This window comes from Zonotrichia albicollis, chromosome 19, assembly GCF_047830755.1.
Source record: "Zonotrichia albicollis isolate bZonAlb1 chromosome 19, bZonAlb1.hap1, whole genome shotgun sequence".
NCBI classification, from domain to species: Eukaryota; Metazoa; Chordata; class Aves; order Passeriformes; family Passerellidae; genus Zonotrichia; species Zonotrichia albicollis.
The window spans coordinates 2,238,802-2,259,251 of NC_133837.1; the positions used below are offsets into that span (position 1 = coordinate 2,238,802).

General features: G+C 58.6%; 1 protein-coding gene across 1 annotated transcript; it reads right to left on the bottom strand.

Moving 5' to 3' along the window:
- Positions 1-4,357: 4,357 nt before the first annotated feature.
- PMP22 (peripheral myelin protein 22) lies at positions 4,358-20,395 on the bottom strand. The gene is made up of 5 exons (XM_074555018.1): positions 20,238-20,395; positions 19,191-19,290; positions 17,982-18,072; positions 9,316-9,456; positions 4,358-5,913 (listed from the first exon to the last, which is right to left on the bottom strand). The coding sequence occupies exons 2-5, from the start codon at positions 19,266-19,268 to the stop codon at positions 5,747-5,749; spliced, it is 477 nt and encodes a 158-aa protein (XP_074411119.1). The 5' UTR covers positions 19,269-19,290; positions 20,238-20,395; the 3' UTR covers positions 4,358-5,746.
- Between the last annotated feature and the right edge of the window lie 55 nt (positions 20,396-20,450).

Below are 20,450 nucleotides of genomic sequence, written 5' to 3' on the forward strand. Positions count from 1 at the left end.
AAGCAAAACCAAACACCCAGGTTAGGCTTTATTCATCCAGCCCGGGGAGGAGAGGAGGAGGATGCTCTGGGTGCTGGCTCAGTGCAGGGATGACTGGATTTCTGGCTGTCCCAGAGCCTGGCTCTGCTGTTCCCTGTGTCCGGTCAGGACTGCGGGGCCAGCCTGGGCTCTGAGCGGCTCCCGGAGCTCCAGTCCGGCTCTGCGGGTCCCTACCGCCCCCTCTCGCCCAGCTCCGGGCTCGGGCCTGGCTCTGCTCCCCTCTCCGTCCGTGCTGCTCGATTTCCTTTGGCCCTGATTGATTTATATGCAGGCACGGTGACGAAACGCGCCGCCCTTGTGCAGGCTGTGCTCACAGCAGCGCCTGCAGGACCGAAATCGCTGCCTCGAGACAGCCCCAGGGGACCCTGCCAGGCTGCCGTGGCCCTGGGGACACCCTGCCCTGACCAGGGCCCTGCCAGGCTGCCCTGCAGTGTTACCAGCAGTGTTACTCCTGCAGTGTCACCAGAGAATTTTATGCTCCCATCCCATCCCTGCCCTGCCCAGCCCAGCCCTGCTGGTCCCTCGGTGCCAGGGATGCAGCTGTGCCACAGCTGAGCCCAGAGCCCTCTGCACACTCTGCCACCGCATGAAGATGTTCCAGCACCGTAACAGCTCTCCCGGGGCGTTCCCAAGGTTTGCTCTGAGACCCCTCAGGAAGAGGAGCAGGTGACCCTGCTGTGGCTTGGGGAACCCCAAATGTTGGTGGCGGCCCAGGGGGACCCAGGCAGGCCCTCGGGACAGGGCACGGAAGCATAAATAATTTCTTTCACAGGTGTAATTTGCACATGCAAACATCCCTGGGCTTCCCTTGAGCCTGCCCAACTTGCAAGGGCACCACGTGCTGCTTTCCCAGCTCCACAGGGCCAGAGGACCCTCAGATTCCCCTGGCACACCCCAAATCCCCACCACGAGCTGCCTTGACCAAATAAACCCAGCACAGCTCAGTCCCGTGGATGCCAAAGGCAGCCTGGCCCTGCAGTGCTGGATGGGGACGCCAGGGGCTGGGAGAGCCTTTGGGGACCCGGGAGGGCCTTTGGGGACCCCCAGGAGCTGCCACAGTGTCGGGGGCTGGGAACCCACATGAGGAATTGTCACAGTGCCACAGGGCTGGGAGAGCCTTTGGGAACCCCACCCGAGGAGCTGCCCACCTTACAGGGCTGTCACAGCCCGGGGACACAGGGAAATCCCCCCGGGTCTGTCAACAGCCTGGGGCAGGGCTGGGATGGCTCAGGGGGGCTCTCATTAAGGGGAATAAGAGAGAAGCAGCAGCAGAATGGGACACTGAGCACAAGGAAGGGGAGGTGGGAGGTAATTCATTACCCCGGCCCATTAACCCCCCCATCCCCTCGGAGCGGGGATCCTGCCCGGGGCAGATGGGATCCCCCCGGCCACCCCCAGGTGTTTCACGGTCAATTAGGGGGGGGAGCAGGGACAGGGGTTAAAGATTGCACCGAGGGCCAGGCCAGGGACACAGCGGGGCTCCGCTGCCCATCCATATCATAGACACTAATTTGGTTTAATTCACTTCAAAGGCTTTCCTGGGGCTGTGGCGCACGCCGGGCTGGGATCTGTTCCTCCCCAAAGAGGTTTGAAAGGGGGCAGGGGCCTTTCTCTTGAAAGCAGCCCAGGGACAGAGCTTTGAGGTTTGATTTTCCTTTTTAAAAATTTCTTTTACAAGGGCTGCCTCCAAAGGCAGATAAGAGGGAGCCCTGGGAAATGAAAGCTGAAAAAGTGGATATGAAAGGAGACAGGACCGACAAAGGCTGTAACGAAGCAGTTAAAGGAGTTTAAAATAAAGCCTCTCCCCAGCCAGTGCCTGCAGAGGAGCAATAAACCCATCCTACAAAGTGCCAGCCAAAGATTCCCCCAGGAAAACCCACCCTTGGGGAAAGCTAAAAGTGTTGAATTATCCCCCAGGAAGCAAATAAACCAGGGACAACACGGAGCTTTTATCCTTTCATCAGCCTGGGGGAGTGCCTGGTAAATGCTGGGAGCTTAGGGAGGCTGGAGAGGCAGGAGCAGCCTCGGATCTGTGGGGTGGGAGCAGGGGATGGATCCAGAGCTCAGCCTGGATCTGGGGTGGGAGCTTGGGATGGATCCCAGAGCTGAGCCCGACTCTGTGTCTGAGAGCAGAGGATGGATCCCAGAGCTCAGCCCGGATCCATGATGGGAGCAGGGGATGGATCCAGAGCTCAGCCCGGATCCATGATGGGAGCAGGGGATGGATCCAGAGCTCAGCCCGGATCCATGATGGGAGCAGGGGATGGATCCAGAGCTCAGCCCGGATCAGTGAGGGGAGCAGGGGATGGATCCAGAGCTCAGCCCGGATCTGTGGGGTGGGAGCTTGGGATGGATCCCAGAGCTCAGCCCGGATCTGTGTCTGGGAGCAGAGGACAGATCCCAGAGCTGGATCGCAGGGCTGGAGCAGCTCTGCCGCTGGGGTCTCACCTGAGGGAGGCTTGGCTGCTGCAGCCCGCACTGGGGCTGAGCCGTGTCCGGCCCCATATCCCGGGTCCCGTATCGCATGTCCCGGGTCTGTCGGGGCTGGGCTCAGTCCCGCTCGGCTCTGCTCGGCTCGGCCCGGCTGCCCCGCAGCTCCCGTTCCCGGTCCAGGGCCGCCCCCGCCCGGCCGGAGCGGGGCTGGAGCCGCAGCCGTGCGCGGGCTCCCACGGCTTCAATTCCCACCGTAATTTTTCAATTTACAAGGCAGTAAATGGAAGAGGGAGATGAGATCTGCTGAGCGCATTTTCCAGGAGTATTTACTGCTGAGAACGCCGCAAAAGCCATTTAAACAATTGCTTTTATGACACAACACACATTAAAGAAACTTCCCGAATTTTTTTTCGCCCCTCTGCCGTTCCGTGACGCGCTGCTGCTGTTGTGCTCCGCTCGCTGCTTTATGGGCTGTTCGGATTTTAATTGGGCTGAAGCCCCAGGGAACGCTGAAATTCGGCTCGTTTAGCTCAGGGAGGGCTCACAGCAGATCGGGCAGCGAGGCTGGTCCTGCCCCAACCCCGCTGTCCCTCCGGGAGCTGCTCCAGCCCTGGGGAGTTGATGGAGATGAGGGGATCAGCCCAGCCCAGCCCAGCCCAGTCCGGGCTGGGGTGCCCCATCCCGGGCAGGCGCTGTGCCCAGCGCAGGCAGGGAGGGCGGGTGAGGCCGGGGGTGTTTGGGAAAGGCTTTTTCCCTCCAGGGGAGCGCTGGGGACTCTCCATACCTGGAGGTCTTCAAGGCTGGTGAAACAAAGCCCAGCCCAGCCTGGAGCTGGTGTTTGTCCCCAGTCCCGGCTCTGTTTGTCCCCAAGCCTGGCCCTGTTTGTCCCCAGCCCAGCTCTGTTTGTCCCCAAGTCCAGCTCTGTTTGTCCCCAAGTCTGGCCCTGTTTGTCCCCAGTCCCGGCTCTGTTTATCCCCAAGCCTGGCTCTGTTTGTCCCCAGTCCCGGCTCTGTTTGTCCCCAAGCCTGGCCCTGTTTGTCCCCAGCCCAGCTCTGTTTGTCCCCAAGTCCAGCTCTGTTTGTCCCCAAGTCTGGCCCTGTTTGTCCCCAGTCCCGGCTCTGTTTGTCCCCAGCCCGGCCGTTTTTGTCCCCAAGCCCGGCGGGGCTCGCGGGTCCCGCGGCCGCCGCTCCTCCCGCAGCCACCGGAGGGCGCCCGCGCTCCGCGCTCGGCCGGGACCGACGGGTACGGGCTGGGAAATAACGGGGAATAACGGGATCAATAGCGGGGGGAATAATGGGGGAATAACGGGGGATAACGGGGGAATAATGTGGAGAATAATGGGTGATAACAGGGGGAATAACGGGGGAAATAAGGGGGATAACTGGGGAATGATGGGGGGAATAATAGAGGGGATAACAGGGGAATAACGGAAGTGATAACGTGGGAGATAACAGGGAAATAATGGGGGAAATTACAGGGGGAATTAAGGGGGAATTACGAGGGGATAATGGGGGGAATTACGGGGGAATAACGGGGGAAATAATAGGGGAACAACGGGGGGAATACCAGGAAATAACGGGGGATAACAGGGCAGGGTAACAGGGGAAATGGGCAAAGGAGGTGCTGAAGCACCATGGCGCAGGGGTCACCCAGCAGCTCCCATCCCCACCGAGCTGTGCTATGTGTTTGCAGCCCCAGTGGAGAGTCAGGGAAGCAGGATGGGCTTCGGGGTCCCTTCCAACACAAATCACTCTGCGATTCCATGATGCCATGGGATGGCTGTGGATGACTTGTGTTGCCAAGCTGACCAGGCTTGGACTCTGCTCCAGGCCAGTGGAGCAGAGTCCAGCTCCAACCTCCCAAAACCCCAACAAGGAGAAGCACCTGAGTTATTCTGACTTTTATTTCATTGCTTCTTAGTCCACACAGTCGGTATAAAATCAGAAAAGCAAAGCAAAAAAAAAAAAAAAAAAAAAAAAAAAAAGGTATAACCCCAAAAAACCCTAAGATTAACCAAAAAAAGCAACAGTGTCTGGAGTCCTCAGAGACAGCCCGGGATGTGTGCTGGTGCCTGTTCCATTCATGGCCAGACTCGTTGCTGACAGACAGAGGACTCACATCTCGCTCTGGTGCCAGAGCCCCATGGGCTCCAGCCAGAGCTGCTTCTGTTCCTCTGTACCACAGAGGGGAAAAAGGAATCTTGGTTATAAATGCTTTATTAAAAATAATAGTAAAAGCAAATCTAAGTACAAAAGCAGTTATAGCTCATTTATATTACACAGAATTATTTCTCATTTCTAGCTTGGTTGTTTACCTCAAGGTCGTTAACTGAATTTCCAGTGACTAAGGTTAAATGGCGTAGCAGGGTAAGGAATGGTAAATAGATAGCACCATTTCATACATCTGGTATTGGATTTCAGGGACAGGCTGGGCTGGCTGCTTTCTCAGGGCACCTCAGCTCCATGGCAGGGGCTGGGAGCAGCAGTTCCCAGCTCAGCTCAGCTCCATGGCAGGGGCAGAGCACGTTCCAGGCTGGGAGCAGCAGTTCCCAGCGCTCGGCACAGCCCAGCCCCAGCAGCCATGCAAGGGAGAAGGGCCCAGGCTGGGCTGCAGCTTGGCCTAAGTGATTTAAAAGCCCCAATTCCCAGCGGGTGTGGCGGCAAGGCAGTGGGACTTAGGCACATAAGTCATTTAGGCACTTGGGGCAATCAAAGCCTTTGCTCCGAAATCCTTCAAACCTTTTGGAAGCGTCTCCCGTCAGATCTGGACGTGCCCTGTGGATCACAGCATGTGGCAGGAGCAGGGCCCAGCCCTGGCTGTGGAACCAGGCGTGGATGATCCACGCCAGCCTAAAACCAGAGCTGGGGGCTCTGACGGGCCGGGACAGGGCAGGAGAGGTCAGCTCAAAGAGGATTTTGCATGAGAGAGAAATCACCACGCTCTGTTACACTGTTAGGAGTGAGAGTTCCTTAGGCACTTGCTTTAGGCTTTAAAACAGTGCATGGTCAAACAGAAGCAAACAAGACTATGTACATATATGTAAAAAGTGTTATAAATAGGTTTTTAAACCATAGATACTATATACATCTTCAATTAACAAGGAACCCTTTGAGTGTTTCCTCTGGGGGGTGGTCGGGTTTGGTTTGGATGGGAGGGTCGATTCCTTTTTTGGTTTTTTTTGGGTTTTTTTGGTTAATTTTCTTTTCCGTTTTCTCGTCTATTCTGCCCCGTCCCTGGTGAGGAGGTCACGGTGCCGCGGCCACGTCCCGCGGCGTCACTCGCGCTTCCGCAGGATGACGTAGACGATGCCGCTGGCCAGGGCCAGGGGGAAGGCCAGCCACGCCAGGATGTAGGCGAAGCCGTAGGAGGTGCTTTCCGAGGCTTGGTGCCAGTCCGTGTGCCTCACGGTGTAGATGGCAGCGCCGCTCATTACGCACAACCCTGCGGGGCAGCACGGGACAGTCAGCGACAGCATGGGACAGTCCCTGCTGGGACCTGAGTCACACGGGGCAGCAGCCAGGGGCAGCATGGGACAGTCAGTGAGGGCACAGAGGGACAGTCCCTGCTGGGAGCCCCAGTCACACAGGGATAGTCAGTGATGGCACAGAGGGACAGTCCCTGCTGGGAGCCCAGTCACACAGAACACCAGCCTGCACCACCACGGGAGCTGGCTCTGCTCTGCCCCTTCAGGTCCTGTCCCCTGGGATGTTTGGGAGGGGATGCTGTGGGCTCTGGCCTGGCTGGAGGTGAGCAGGGATGTCTCTGCCACGCTTAGCAAGCAAAGCCAGAGGCTCTGGAGCTGACCCATCCCTCAGGCAGACCAGGGATGCTGCTCCAGACCAGTCCCACTCCCCTGGTGCCCCATGTAAAGCCCTGGCCTGAGGCACCTCCCTGCAGTGCTGCAGGAGGGCAGACAGAGCTGGGCATTCAAAGCAAGGCATCTATATCACTTCTCTAGGTGATAAAAACCACAACAAACCCAGCTGGGCCTCAGGATGCTCTGGCTGTGATCCCCCATCCTTCACAGCTGTACCAGAAGCTCAACTACAAACCTCATTCCCAGCAAACACTGTTCCTTGAAAACTCTGCTCTTTGAAAACTCTGTTCCATGAAAACCCAGTTCCCCGAAAACCCTGTTCCCTGAAAACCCTGCTCCTCATAAACCCTGTTCCTTGAAAACCCTACTCCCCACAAACCCCATTCCCAGCAAGCCCTGTTCCCTGCAAACCCTGTTCCCTGAAACCCCAGCTCCCTGCAAACCCCTCCATGCCCAGGGCTCATCCCTCATGGCCCCCCTGCCCAGCCAGGCCTGTAGGGGTCCCAGGGGTGCCCAGCCCTGGTGGGCAGTGTTTAAGGGTTTGTTGTTGCAAACCGCCCCATCAGGGGTGGGCACCGCCCCGAGCTCACACAAAGCCACCTCTATTCCTGCCCCAAACAAGCTCTTTGAGTCCATCCCAGCAGTTCTATTATCCAGCCGTGGGGCTGTTGTTGGAGCCGAGTTCCACATCCCCTGCCCGGCCCTCAGGACCACCTACATTTCAGCACGGTGATATTTGAGCTGCAATTCCACTCAACACTGCTCCTTTTGTTCAGGGAAAGTGCACAAGTGGGAATTCACTTCATTAAGGAGCAGTTTCCATTCTCCGAGCACGGGAGCCAACTCCCACTGCCCGGCCCAGGCACAGAGAGCACAGCCATTGTCTGGGGACAGGGGACGGGCGTGTGGCCACCAGTCACCTCCAGAGGCCAGATACAGCAGCGATTGTCCTCAGCAGGAGCCTGGCCATGGCTGCACGGCACTGCCGGGGCACCTGCCCTGCTCTGGGCCCAGCTGCAAGCAATAATGCACCCAGCATCCCTGCAGAGCCTGGCTTTGGGAGCATGCTGCTCTGGCAGGTCAGGAGGACGAACGCTTCCCAACATTTGTTCCCAGGGTTTGTTCCTGCCAGAGCAGCCCCGGCCTGCAGAGAAACCAGGGCAGCTCTCCAGGACAGGTGTTTGCAAACAGCTGTGGGATGAGGGCAGGCACAGCCCTGCAGGCTGAGCCCCCCTCTGCAGGGCAGCAGCTCTGGGCTGAGTGGGGTGGGAGGGAAGAGATGAAAGGGATGATGAGAAGGATGCAGGACTTGGGTCAGACCCCGAGGGGCCCAAACCCACATCTGTGCCATGCACGAAGATCTACCCATGGATATGCTGGACCCACCAAGGATGCAGGGGAGCCTTTGAGGGCCTTTTGAAGCCCTTGAGCCCATCAGGACAAATCCAGCCGGGCTTTGGGGGTGATTCCAAGCTGTGTGAAGGTGCTGGGGATGATTCTGCCTGGCTGCTGCACCACAGACCAAAGTGGCCTCACCCTTCTCTTTCTGCCCTACCCTTCCCTCAAGGGTGGGTACAAGCCCCTGCCCTCCTCCCTGGGGTCCCTGCAGTGGGTACCAGCCCCTTCCCTGCCCTCCCTGCAGTCCCTGCAAAGGGTGCCAGCCCCTGCCCTCCTCCCTGGGGTCCCTGCAGTGGGTACCAGCCCCTTCCCTGCCCTCCCTGCAGTCCCTGCAGTTGGTACCATCCCCTGCCCTCCTCCCTGGGGTCCTTGCAGTGGGTGCCAGCCCCTGCCCTCCTCCCTGGTGTCCCTGCAGTGGGTGCCAGCCCCTGCCCTCCCTGGTGTCCCTGCAGTGGGTGCCAGCCCCTGCCCTCCTCCCTGGCTCCCAGGGCAGCTCTGCCCAGCTCTGGCACCCAGCAGAGCCCAGTGCTCCTGCCCTGGCTCCCACAGCAGCAGGGAGACCAGAGCTCAAGAGAGAAGCCTTCTGCTCCCAGGTCTACTAGAGAAGCTCTAACAGAGGTGATTGCATTATTAATGCCCATTTCCCCTCCTTGGCTCGAAGGGGTTTCCATACAGCTCTTTTTCCAGAGATGGTGAACTGATCTGAACTCCACCTGCACTGTGGCCAAGCAGATCCACTCATCATGGAATTCATGCCAACAAAGCTTAGCTCTGGATTTCACCAGGGTTTGGGAAGGCCAGTTGCTTAGAGGATGCCCAGAAAGTTTAATGTCTAAGCTCAGTGAATGAGTTTTTCCACTGATAAAATAGCAGGACCTTGGGTGGCTTCTAGTCTAACATCTAAAGCTCTAGGAAAGAATCAATCTCCTCCCCAGACACTCTGTCCTAATGCAGCCAGGACCTCAAAGCACAATTACATTTTTTAGCCTGAACGCTTGAAAATCCTCTCCACTGGTTTCATGCATGGAAACATAAACAGAGCCAGTGGCTTTACAGCATCGGTACTTGGGGAGCTGCAGCCTAGGACGTGAGCTGTGGCTCCTTTCCAGCACTGAGTTCTCAAAGAGTTAAAAATAGCAACTGACAGTCCAAGTCAGAGCTCACACTGCAGCTCCAGGGCTCTGTGCTCATGGGGAAAGCACCAGGTCCCCTCATGGCAAGGTCATAAATAATCACCGAGCCCTCTTTTGCCAAAACAGGATTGTCACGACTTTCCCCACCCCGCCAAGCTGTGGAAGCCTCACCCAGCCTGGTGAAGGGTCCTAGAGCCAGCACAGCCACCCCGGCCACCCAACATCCCATCCTGGGGCACAGGCACAGCTCTCCTTCCAGCATCCGTGTCATCTACTGCCCCCAACTCTGCCCCAGTGCTCTGGCACCCTGTCCCTCCAGAGCCTCCCTGGCTGGGGCAGAAACCCTCTGGCACCTTCCCTGTGCAAGGGCAAAAGAGTCTGGATGCACAACGGCCCAAGAGCTGGATCCCATCCTCAACACCCCCGAATTGTTCATCCCCTTCCCTCCCCGTGGCACCGGGTGCCCATGACAGTGCCACCCTCAGCCCCACTCACCTGCCAGGATCTGGAAGACTCCGGTGATGTAGAAGCGGCCGCCCTTGGTGAGTGTGAAGAGCTGGCAGAAGAAGAGGAACAACGACAGCACGCTGAAGATGACGGAGAGGATCATCATGGCTTGGACAGCCTGAAGCCATTCTGGGGACAGACAGACACACGGGCACCTCAGCGTGGGCACATGGAGCCCCTGCTGTGCCCAGGGCCGTGCCACCAGCCCAGCCTGGCTCCCATGGGTTTGGGAGCACCTGGGGACTGTGCCCAGCCCGGGCACAGTGCTGCAGCATTTCGGGTGCCAGGGGATGCCATGAATCAGCTGCTGGAACGCAACAGATCACAGGCCTGGCACTGCCTCGGGAGTGTTTGCCACAAAACAGAGTAGAGACAAAACCCTGACACCAGGCTCTGTTCAGCTGTGCCTCAAACACCAAACCATGGTCACTGAGCTCTGCTCAGCTGCAAACACCAAACCATGGGCACTGAACTCTGTTCAGCTGTGCTGCAAACACCAAACCATGGGCACTGAGCTCTGTTGTACTGCAAACACCAAACCATGGGCACTGAGCTCTGCTCAGCTGTACTGCAAACACCAAAGCCATGAGCTCTGATACACCACACTGGCCGAGCTCTGAGGGTAAGTAAACACACAGGAGGGAAAACACCCTGTGCCCCTGTGGAGCTGGACCTTTTGGAAGTCCTCCCCAGCCGCCAAACGCAGCTGTGTCCCAGAGCAGGCCAGCTAAACCAGCCTGTGTGAGTCACTGCTCAGCTATTTCCAGCCTTAGTGGGTGTGTAAACCCCACGTAAAAAAAAATATAAATAAACAAGCAAAATGCAACTCCATGCCGAGGGCTGCTGCAGCTTGACAGAAAGAGGCAGTGCTCCCTCTGCCTTCCCCTTCCCTTTTAAGGTTTGAAATCAAAATGCAGGACTCAGTGCAGGTAAACTGAGGCACAAACCACCCAGTGAAAGGCAGAAAAATCCTGCTTGGGGCTGGATCCTTCATGAGGCAGCCCTGAAGCCTCAGACTCAGCCCCATGTCCCTGCCTAAATCCTTGCTCAGATCAGACCTCCAAGTGCTTGGAGGATGTGCAGTGCTGAACTGCACTTGCCTCCATTCCTCAGCACAGACAGCGCTCCCATCCCAGCTCAGAGGGGAAGCTGAGCCCTCCTCTCACCCTCTCCCGGCTCTGGGCGCAGACAGGGCTCCCATCCCACCCCAGCTCAGAGGGGAAGCTGAGCTCAGCTCTGGGCACAGTCAGGGCTCCCATCCCTGCTCAGAGGGGAAGCTGAGGTCTCCTCTCACCCTCTCCCGACTCTGGGCACAGGCTGAGCCGCAGCCAAGCCCTGCAGGACCAGAAAGCCGAGTCCTTTGTGATGCAAAGGCCACAGGATCCGGCCCAGAGGAGCCTTTCTGCTCGAGGTGGATGCTCCCACTGCTGGTTATTTTAGGAGAGGGCTGTCTAGACAGAAAGCCGAGCTGAGCTGAGCTGCCCTTTAATTGCATCCGCCTCCCCTGCCCGGTTTTTGCTTCTGAATGCAAATGATTTACGGGGGCTTTGCAGAATCCCATTGTAATAAAGAGCCCTGTCAGAGGCACAGAAAGGCAGCGTGAGGGGGGAGCCCACCGTGGCCAGAGGGTTTGGGCAGCCAGCCTGGGAGCAGGGAAAGCAGGAGATGATCCCACAGCCCGGAGCTCTGAGCTCACATCCAGCCCTTTGCTGACTTGTGCTGGCCTCCTCTGTGAAAACAAAGGGCAGGATCCCAGCCCAGGGCTGAGACCCACGAGCTCCAGAGCTCCATTAACTCCAGCTGCGCACAGACTCCAGCCGGATTAGGACAGCTAATTGCCTTTAATACGTTTAAAACCACCCCTATAACTGCAGGTGGGGTTTCTGTGGGCTCAGCCCCACGTGCCTTTAACCCTTTGCTGTCGGTGCCGTGTCCAGCCCTGGAATCCCAAACACAGCAAGTTTCCCAGAGCTGCAGCTGGGCTGTCAGCACTGTTTACTCCCAGGCTGTTATTTGTGGTTTCCCCTGGGCAGTGAGCTGGTTATCCCGTTTTTCCCCTGCATCTCTTCAGCTCTGTGTTTACATCTGTGTCCTTCAGGAGGAAGGAGGAAAGGAAGCAGCGTGGAAAGGGCAGATAACACCCTGCACCCACTTCCGGAGCAGAGCCAGTGGGAGGGGGCACAGCCCTGTCACAAAGGCAGCCAGACACAAGACAAGGAGTTCTTACAGAGCAAATTTGAATTTTCCTTTGGGTTCTGCAGGCCCTAATGTGCTCACAGCACTGCTTACAGCAGCAGGGAGAAGACTTCAGCCCTGGGAAGATAAAGACCATGTTTCACTGCCCTAAAATCCAGCAGGAAAGAAAGAAAGAAACCCAGAGCAGGAATTGGAGCCCAGAGCAGGAATTGCAGCTGAATCTCCCAGAGAGACAGCAGTCAGCCCAGCCCCGGGCAGCAGAGCCCCAGCCCTGCTTGCAGGGAGCTTTTATGCCCTGACACGACTGACAGGGCAGTGAATACGTGCCCTTGGCCTTGGCCAGGAGCAGAGGCCTTGAAGGACAGGCATTGCCTCCCCAGGGCTTCACTCACACCCCCCACGCCCTCTTTGGCCCTGGCCAAGGAGGAAAACCAAAGTGCTCACTGAAGACACTCACTAGAGCTCAGCTTATCCTCTGCTGTAAGAGCTCCCTAAATGAGTGCTGGGCATTAAAACCCCTCCGTGCTGGGATCTGCAGCTGATGGGAACGTTCTGCAGATGGAGTTTTCCCTCTGCCAAGTGTGTACACTGTGCTTTTAAAAAGCAACCACTTCTGAGGAAGAAAACATCCATTAAGGAGGCAACTGCAGCACATAACACAGCCAAAGCTGGAGGGAAGGAGGGCAATTCATGGCCCAGCTGTAAAAGCTGCTGCTTCCATGCTGCAAGTTGAGTCTCAGCAGGGTCAGGAACAGTGCGGGTACAAAGGCACCAGCCCAGACTGCCAGGAAAAGCCAGGCTTTCTGAGCAGAGGTTTTCCAGAGCAACTCTCAGGTGTCACGGCAGGACCAAGATCCTGAGTCCAGCTCACATCCTCCCCGCTGAAGTGGCAGGTTGCAGCAAAAGGCTGGGACTTGCAGGGGTTTTGGTACTCAAACATCCCCAAGAGGCTGGGAAAGGGGTGAATTGGAGGTGCAGAAGCACCAGCTCAGCTGCAGCTCTCTGGGCTGCCCTTCATACAGAGCCCCTCAGGACCCCCAGGGCCAGAGAAACTCCAGTGCCTGTGGGGCTGCAGGGAGGCAGAGACTGAACACAGAGCTCCGAGTCCTCCAGGGCCTCCTGCTCCTCTCCTGAGCTCCTGCAGATGGACATGAACCCCTCAAATCTCCGTCTTTTCCTCTCCTCCTCTCTTTCCTTCTCCTTGAAGCTCCATCCAAACAGCCCACGAAGGCAGGAGATCCAGAGCTCTCCAGAGCTGCCACATCCCACGGAGCTCACATCCTGCAGAGGCACTCCTGATGCAGCTGAGGCAGCAGAAAGCTGCTGGCACCACAAAAACTCCTTCCAGCAGCTCCACAAAGCCCAAGGCAGCTCCTCTCCCTCATGGTGGTGGCTCTAACCTCCTGCTGGCCTGTGCTGAGGTGGCAGATCCATCACTCCATGCCCAGATCCTCCCAGGGCTCCAGGGATGGCCATTCCAGCAGGAGAGTGGGCAGCACTGGTGCCTTGTACCACAGACCTCGGCCTGGGTCACTCAGCCTGAGCCCATAGGGACATCCAGGGGGCTCACCAAGGCCATAAAAAAAGCAGTTGAAGGTTTTTCCAGCACCACACTCTGCAGGGGACACCCCCACCCCTTCTTCTGGCTTGGCAGTCATCCTTTGGTCACATGCTGCCCTCTTCCTCCTGTTCCTCTGTGGGCCACAGCACAAATATGGCAGGGAAGGCTGTCTGAGCCCTCCTCTCAAAGAAGAAATGGGAGCCAAAGACATCTGGGGCAGCTGAGAAAAAAACAGCACCAGCCCCCAACCTCTCCTTAGCAGATGCTCTTCGTAAGAAAAACAAGCAACAATAAAAATTTGGCTTTAAGCAGAGGAAATCCCTTTCCTTCTGAAGGCAAGAAAGTTATAGGACAAACTGACCCGAAATAGAAAATATTCTCTTGGAATGGGAGATTTTTAGATTTTAGGAGCAAATTCTTTACCCAGAGGGAGGTGAGGACCTGGCACGGAATGCCAGAGCAGCTGTGGCTGCCCCTGGATCCCTGGCAGTGCCCAAGGCCTGGCTGGACACTGAGGTTGGGAGCACTTGGGACAGGGGAAGGTGTCCCTGGGACAGTGGGAGGTGTCCCTGCCATGGCAGGAGTGGCACTGGATGGGCTTTGAGGTTCCTTCCAACCCAAACCATCTGGGATCCTGTGAATGCCCCTCAGGTGATTTCAGAACACCAAGGGATGAGTTTCAATCCCCCAGGGCTGGAGAGGGTTCAGCCCTGAATGGGTTGAGCTGGTGTCACCCATTATTAAAAACGTTAATAAAATCTGCTCTGGGCAAGCACCTGTGCTTTGCTTGTGGCCTCCACATCAGCAAAACAGTGCAGGCATCACAGGGCCCCAGCACCCAGTGATGGGGCACTTCCCAAGGTTTAGGGGCTCCTTTTCCCTTTAACACAGCCCCAAACCCCCAGCCTGCCTGTGGACAGGTCAGCCACAGGAGAAGCTGCCCTGGAATATGACCTGAAACAACAAAGCTACCCCCTACACCCAACTAAAACATTTACTGGTGCCAGCGTAGGCAATAGAAAAGACACCACTGGCATGACAGAGACTACATACCATAAGGGAAAATGAAATCATAATGAATAAACTAAAGTATAAACAGCAAAGATCAACCCTTGTGCCTTTTGCATCATGGTCTAGCAAGAAAAACCAAGCAAACTGAAATTAAGTTTTGATAAAGTGAATTCAAGGGGGAAGACAACAGGAAGGAGAAACATCTCCTGGCCCTGCAGGAGGGTGGGGGATCCCATGGACGGCCCCATGGCCTCCCCACTTCCACACTCCCGCCACAACCAGAGAGAACACAGCAGAAAAGAGATCTCCCTTCCTGCACAGAGCATCCAGCTGAGGAAAGCAAAGGCCATTTTTGGAGGAGAGGCCATGGCAGCCTGGGGCTCTGGGCTGGAATCTCCTGGAGAGCCCTGCTGGGCCGGGCTGGCACGGGGCCCTGCGGCCCACAGGCCACGCTCCGCTGGATTCCTCAGATAAGGCTCCTCCAGGAATGTCTGACGGCGCAAACCAAGCTAAGATTGCTACATTTTTTCCATAGTTCTCGGCCTCTTGAAGAAAAAAAAAAGCATTATCTAACAGCAGATGCAGAAATCAAAGTGACAAGGAGGCGTTGTATGAAGAGAGGGAGTGGGAATGTGCCCGGGGCTCCTGCGGGGATGGATCAGCCCTCACACACCGAGGGCCATGGGGAAGTGGGGAGGTGGTAGCATTGCTCCATCCTCACAGGAGGGTCTACAGGGCAAGGAGCACAGCCCAGAGCTGCCCAGGGCTGCTGAGAGTGCTGAGTGCTCAGCTGGCATCACTGTGCCCAGCCCTGGCACTGCTCCATCCTCACAGGAGGGTCTGCAGGGTGGGGAGCACAGCCCAGCCTGTGCCCAGGGGGAAACCAGAGCAAATCCTGCTGGCACCTAGATTTAAAAGTTCTGCTTCTCATTGGGCATCCACACCAAAGCCACTAAGGAAAGGGCCCCTGTGTGACAGGACAGGGGAGGAGGCTCAGCTGAGACCAAGGGGGCACTATAGCATCACCAGCCCCCAAAATCCCCATCCATTATGAGCATAGGTGGCCCAGCACCATCTAATTCCCAAATTCCACCCACTGAGTCCCACTGCCTTCTGAAAAGGGAAAAAACAAATAACCACACCATAGAGGCCACTGTGATGGCTGCAGCAAAACCTGTCCCCGTGTGAAGACTGGAATTCTGCCAGAATTCACTACGAGGATTCCTTGCTGCTCCCCAACGCACCTTGGCATACCAGGATTAACCATTCAGTGCCATGCCAGGCACAGGGAAATGAATTCTTATCACTCTTTGGAGCCCAGTGCTCACAGCCTCTGTTCTGAGAGCTGTGACGTAGGATGGTGTGTGGTATTTGTATGGGATTGTTTCTGATTTTGAAAATAAGCATATTGCTAGGAAGAGGGTGAGGATGAGGCAGGAGACAAGCCTGAGCCTCGGAGGTGGCTCTGCCACAGTGTCCTTGCCCTGTGACCTCAGTGCTGCTCCAGAGAGTGGCTGACAGCAGCTCCTGCAGCAGTGACAGGGGAGGGAGGACCTGCTGGAAAGGAAACCGTGTGGCATTTTTGTTGTTTTTACAAACAGACCTGAAAAGCCCTCCATAAGCCCAGGAAATATCCTTTGATTTATGCTCCTACAGCAGGGTGGGCTCTGAACCTGCATCTAGGGTCCCACAAGATGAAGGCAGGTGCTCAGCAGCACTGCTCCCACTCCCTGGCTGCAGGATGAATGGGGCACAAGCTTTTGTCCAAGCAAAACCCCCTTGTCCTGATGCCAGAGCAGAGCCTTTGGATGAGTGAGAGCTGCCTGAGAGCACAGTGAGCTCCTGCTCGCAGGGCAGCTCACAGGGGCACTTTATCCTGGAATCCCAGACTGGTTTGGGTTGGAAGGGACGTCATTCCACCCCACCTGCCATGGACCTTCCACTGCATCAGGGCTGTCACCCCAACTCAGCTGCCCGGCTGCATTTCCAACAGGATCATCTTGGCCATTGTCCCTTTAACGATGAAACATCAGCGCTGGAAAGGCTCCAAAGGCTCTGGGAACGGGCAGAGGACACTCCCAGCCCGGCAGGACCGTGGGGTGTGCGGAAACCACCCAAGCACATCTGGGACAGGGCTCTCTCAGCACTGACAGCCCGTCCTGTAAACATCCAGAAAGAGCGGGGCGGGCGTGAAAAGCCAAAAGGATCTGGAGCGGCTTTAGAGCTCCGGGGCTCTAAAGGGGCAGGCGCTGCCTTTCATCACAATCAGGGGCTCAGCACAAGCCGGGGCTCAGCACTTTCGCAGCCCGCATGACTGCCCTGCAGCGGGGCTGCCGACGCTGCAATAGTCGGCCCGGCCGGCTGCTGATGCGGGCCCGGCTCCAGGGGCTCGGGATGCGATCCAGCCGCTCCCGGCTGGCCCGGACACCAGCAGGCGTCAGCAGAGACCTGTGCAGGGCCTGGACTGCCGGAGGAACCAGAGCGGGGACAGCGGGGACAGCCCGGACAGCGTGGGGACAGCAGGGCATCGCCTCCCCGCGAGCGGTGGGTGCACTCCCAAAGGATGGGGGTTCTGATGGGAACCTCCAAAAACCCTCGCACAGCCTCCCTTCACTGAGAGACCCTCCGGGGGTATGGAATGCTCCCCGTGTGACTGTGACCCTTGCCAGGGCCACATGGCATCGCTGTGCCTGTGTCCCAGTGATGGCACTGGGATTCTGGCACTGGGGCTTGCCCTGGGACAATCTATTCTCCCAGCAAAGCAAAACCAGGCTAACAAAACAAATGGTGGCCCCAGCACCACTGGCATTAGCTCTGTCTTCCAGGGAAACTGAGGCACGGGCTCTCCCAACTCTCTGACGCGGATTTTGTGTTCCCAGTGCCACTCTGGGAAGTGCGTGTCACAGTGTGTCAGCACACTGTCCTCCCCTGCTGACCTCAGCAAACAGCTCAGGGGTGATGTCACCCGGTGTGACACCAGTCTTCACCAGCGGGGTCCCGAGGCAGCCCCAGCTGTGCAGGTGCAGGGGATGAAGGGTCGGGGTGCTCAGCTCAGCCCCCACAGCAAACCCTGGGGCCAGGGCTGCGCCCAAAGCTCAGCCCGTGCCAGCACAAAAGCAGGACAGATTCCCAGGTAGGGGACAGGTGTCCTCTGGATCAGGTGTCCTCAGGGCCCGTGTGCATCCCTCAAACCCCTCACAAGCAGAGCAAGAGGGAGCTGTGCCAAAAGGAGCCTCACAGCCTCCAGCAGGGCAGCAGGGCCCAGTGGCCTGGCGCACCAAGGAACACCTCGTGTTTGTGCCATCAAGAAGAAAGATGTGCTAATTACAGGAGACGCCCCAAAAGGGCTCTAGCCATCGCTGCCAGTGTAGCTGAGCGTGTCACCCTGCCCTGGTGCGGCCAGGAGCTGCCCCTCGGCCCGAGGGCAGCCGGGCAGAACCATGGCCAGCAGGTCCAGTCCTCGTCCTAGAGGGGATGGGGAGCAATCCGCCACTGCCGGGCCAGCCCCGTGTCCCCACACCGGGACACAGCAGAGCCAGTGGGGCACAGAGCAGGGCAGGCAACGGGATGGGGAAGGGAAAATCCAAGGAGGAATCCCAAACAACCCGTATGGGAAATTCCTCGTGAGTCCATAGGCACCGTGGGGAGGAGAACAAACACGGTGGGAGGGAACAGCCCTGATCCCGGAGGGCAGCCGTGATCTATAGGTGCACAGCCCCGATCCATGGGGGGGCACAGCCCCGATCCCGGGGGGTAAAGCCCCGATCCATGGGGGTACAGCCATGACCCATGGGGGGCACAGTCCCGATCCATGGGGGGCACAGCCCCGATCCATGGGGGGCACAGCGATGATCTCAAGACACGGCCCCGATCCCGGAGCACTCACCGTTGGAGGAGGATGCCATGCACTGGAATGGGTCGCCGGTGGTGCAGTTCTGCCACAGGTCTGCCGCACGCTCGCCGTTCACCAGCCATTGCTGCGGGACAGACACAGCCCGTGAGCGGCTCCCGCACCCCCGGCCGTGTCCCCCCAGCGCCACCGCGTCCCCCCGGCACCGAGCAGCCGCAGCCCCGGCGTGCCTGCCCCTCCCAGGGCCGCGCTTTTCCGACCAGAGGGGTTTGGAAAGGCAGCCCCGGTATTTGCTTTTAACCGCTTCTGCCCCGCGGCGCAGGAACAGAAGCTCTTTATGCTCCTTAGCACGGAGAGAGTCCCGCGGGGCCGCGCTTCCCTCCCCGGGCCGGCCTCGCCCGCTGCCTGGCCGGGATATTTGAATGATTCCACGTGATTCCTAACGGCTCGGAAGATTTTTGTAACGTTTTCCGTGACTGTTACCACAAAAAGAAAAAAAAAAAAAAGAGAAAAAAAAGAGAAAAAAATCCGGGAAAGAAGCCCCTGGTGAAGCAAGCTTGGAAGCGACCAGCTCCTCAGAGCAGCTGCCTCGAAGCCAACTCCAGCCTCTCCCCAGCAGCTGACGTGTTCACTGGGCTGCAGCCCCGGGACAGGGCTTGGAAGCCTCGGGGTTGCATCCAGCCCTCGCTCCTGCCGCTGCTCACAGAGTCAGCCTTGGAAGCTGGGCTAGGAGAAGAGGCTGTGCCTTATTCCCAGCCCCGAGGAGGAGAGCCGGGCAGCAGGAGGGCTCTGCTGAGGAGTCAGTCGCCAGCCAGCCCCGTCCTTGGGCTCCTGGCTGTTCTGGTCCTGTGCCTGGAGCTCAATAGCAGGTGGAGCTCCTTTATGAAAGGGGAGAGCAGCATCACCCCAAATGGGGGATTTGGAGTGCTCCGAGACTGCTCCTCGATGTGAACCAGTCTGGGGAGGATGAGGAGATGGTTTCCAGCAGCCCTTGTGTCTCTGTACCAAGGTGGATGCCCTGAACACCACCAGAGAGTGCAGCCAAGCGTCCCAGCAGCTTCCCCTGACAGCACAAACTCCCAGGCTCCCAAATCCCATCGTTACTGAGGCCAGCACCCAGCCCGTACAGGCTTCCTGCTGACAGCCAGGCTGTAAACGCAGCCATAACCAAAAATAACTCCTCCTGCCATTGCCCCGCCACGGCCGTGCCCGGTGCTCGCCCGGGACAGGGAAATCCCAACTCACACTGACGATGGTGGAGACGAAGAGCAGCACCAGCACGGTGACGTGCAGCACGATGATCCCCAGCAGCAGCAGCAGCATCTTGGCGGTGCTGGAGGCAGAGCTGCGGCGGGACAGGGATGATGCTGAGTGCGTGTGTCTGTCTGTCTGTCTGTCCGTCCCGGGGGCAAGGGATGCTGCTGGGGCAGTGCCCGGCGCTCGGGCTCCCTCCGCGGGCCCCACCGACGGAGAGGGGTCCGAGCCCTCTGCCAGCTCCCCGATATCCCCTGGGGTCCCCGAAAGCTTCCCCCGAGCCTGCTCTCCCCGTCCCGCCGAGGGCTCCTCCCAGTCCCCTCCCCGGGGACCTTCAAAGCGCGGATGTCCCTAAGGGCTCTCCCAGCCCCTCTCCCCGAGAGGGTCCGGTCCGCCTCTACTCCCAAGGGAATGTTCGCTCCCCTGCCCGCCGGGCGGGAGATCTCGGAGCTCATCGTCCCCGAGGGGCTGCCCGGGATCGGGCAGCGGGGAAAGGAGGCCGGGGGGTGCCTCGCTCACCCACCCATGGGAGCAGTGTGGGTAATTCCGCCGGCCCCATCCCTGGGGGAATTTTACCGGGCTCATCTGCCCTGGCGACCCCCGGGGACAGGGCAGGGGCGGGGAGCAGGGGGCGTCTGCCCCGGCCCCTTCCAGCCCACCGGGCTGCCTCGGCCCCTCTTCTCCTGGGGCGCTCTCAGCCCATCTCCCCTCGGCTCTCCCGGCAGAGCCTCTCCGGGACCCTGTCCCGAGCGGGGGGTGCCTTCCCCAGCCCGCCTGTCCTCGGTGAACAGGGGAGGGGGCTGCCCTGACCGCTCTGCTTGGAGAGCCCCAGAGCGGGGGTGCTGCTAGGGGTGCTGCTGCCCTCCCTCTCGGCTGCGGGCCCCCGACTGCTCTCCCCAGCCCTGTTCCCGCTGTGCCCGTTCCCCGGCCCTGTTCCCGCTGTGCCCGTTCCCCAAGGGTCTCTCCGGCCCCGTTCCCGCTGTGCCCGTTCCCCAGCCCTGTTCCCGTTCCCCGTGGGGACGGGCGCTCCGTACTCACATCGCGGCGGAGCGGAGCGCGCTGGCGGCGGCGGAGCGGGCGCGGAGCGGAGCGGGCGGCGGCGCTGTCAAGTTTCTCCTTTAACCGGGGCCACCGCCCCGCTTGCGTCTGCGGCACGGGGAGGGCTCAGCCTCCGCCCGCCGCCCTCCTATAAACGGGACAGGACCCGGCCCCGCCGCCTCCCCCCGGGAACCGCTCCCGGAGCCCTCGCCT

Excerpts from the sequence above, each read along its gene's own strand:
- PMP22 (XM_074555018.1), bottom strand. The coding sequence starts at position 19,268 with ATGCTGCTGCTGCTGCTGGGGATCATCGTGCTGCACGTCACCGTGCTG. Across the intron at positions 9,457-17,981 it reads CATGGCATCCTCCTCCAACG|AATGGCTTCAGGCTGTCCAA; the intron begins GTGAGTGCTCCG and ends GTCTGTCCCCAG. Across the intron at positions 5,914-9,315 it reads AGTCTTCCAGATCCTGGCAG|GGTTGTGCGTAATGAGCGGC; the intron begins GTGAGTGGGGCT and ends GCTGCCCCGCAG.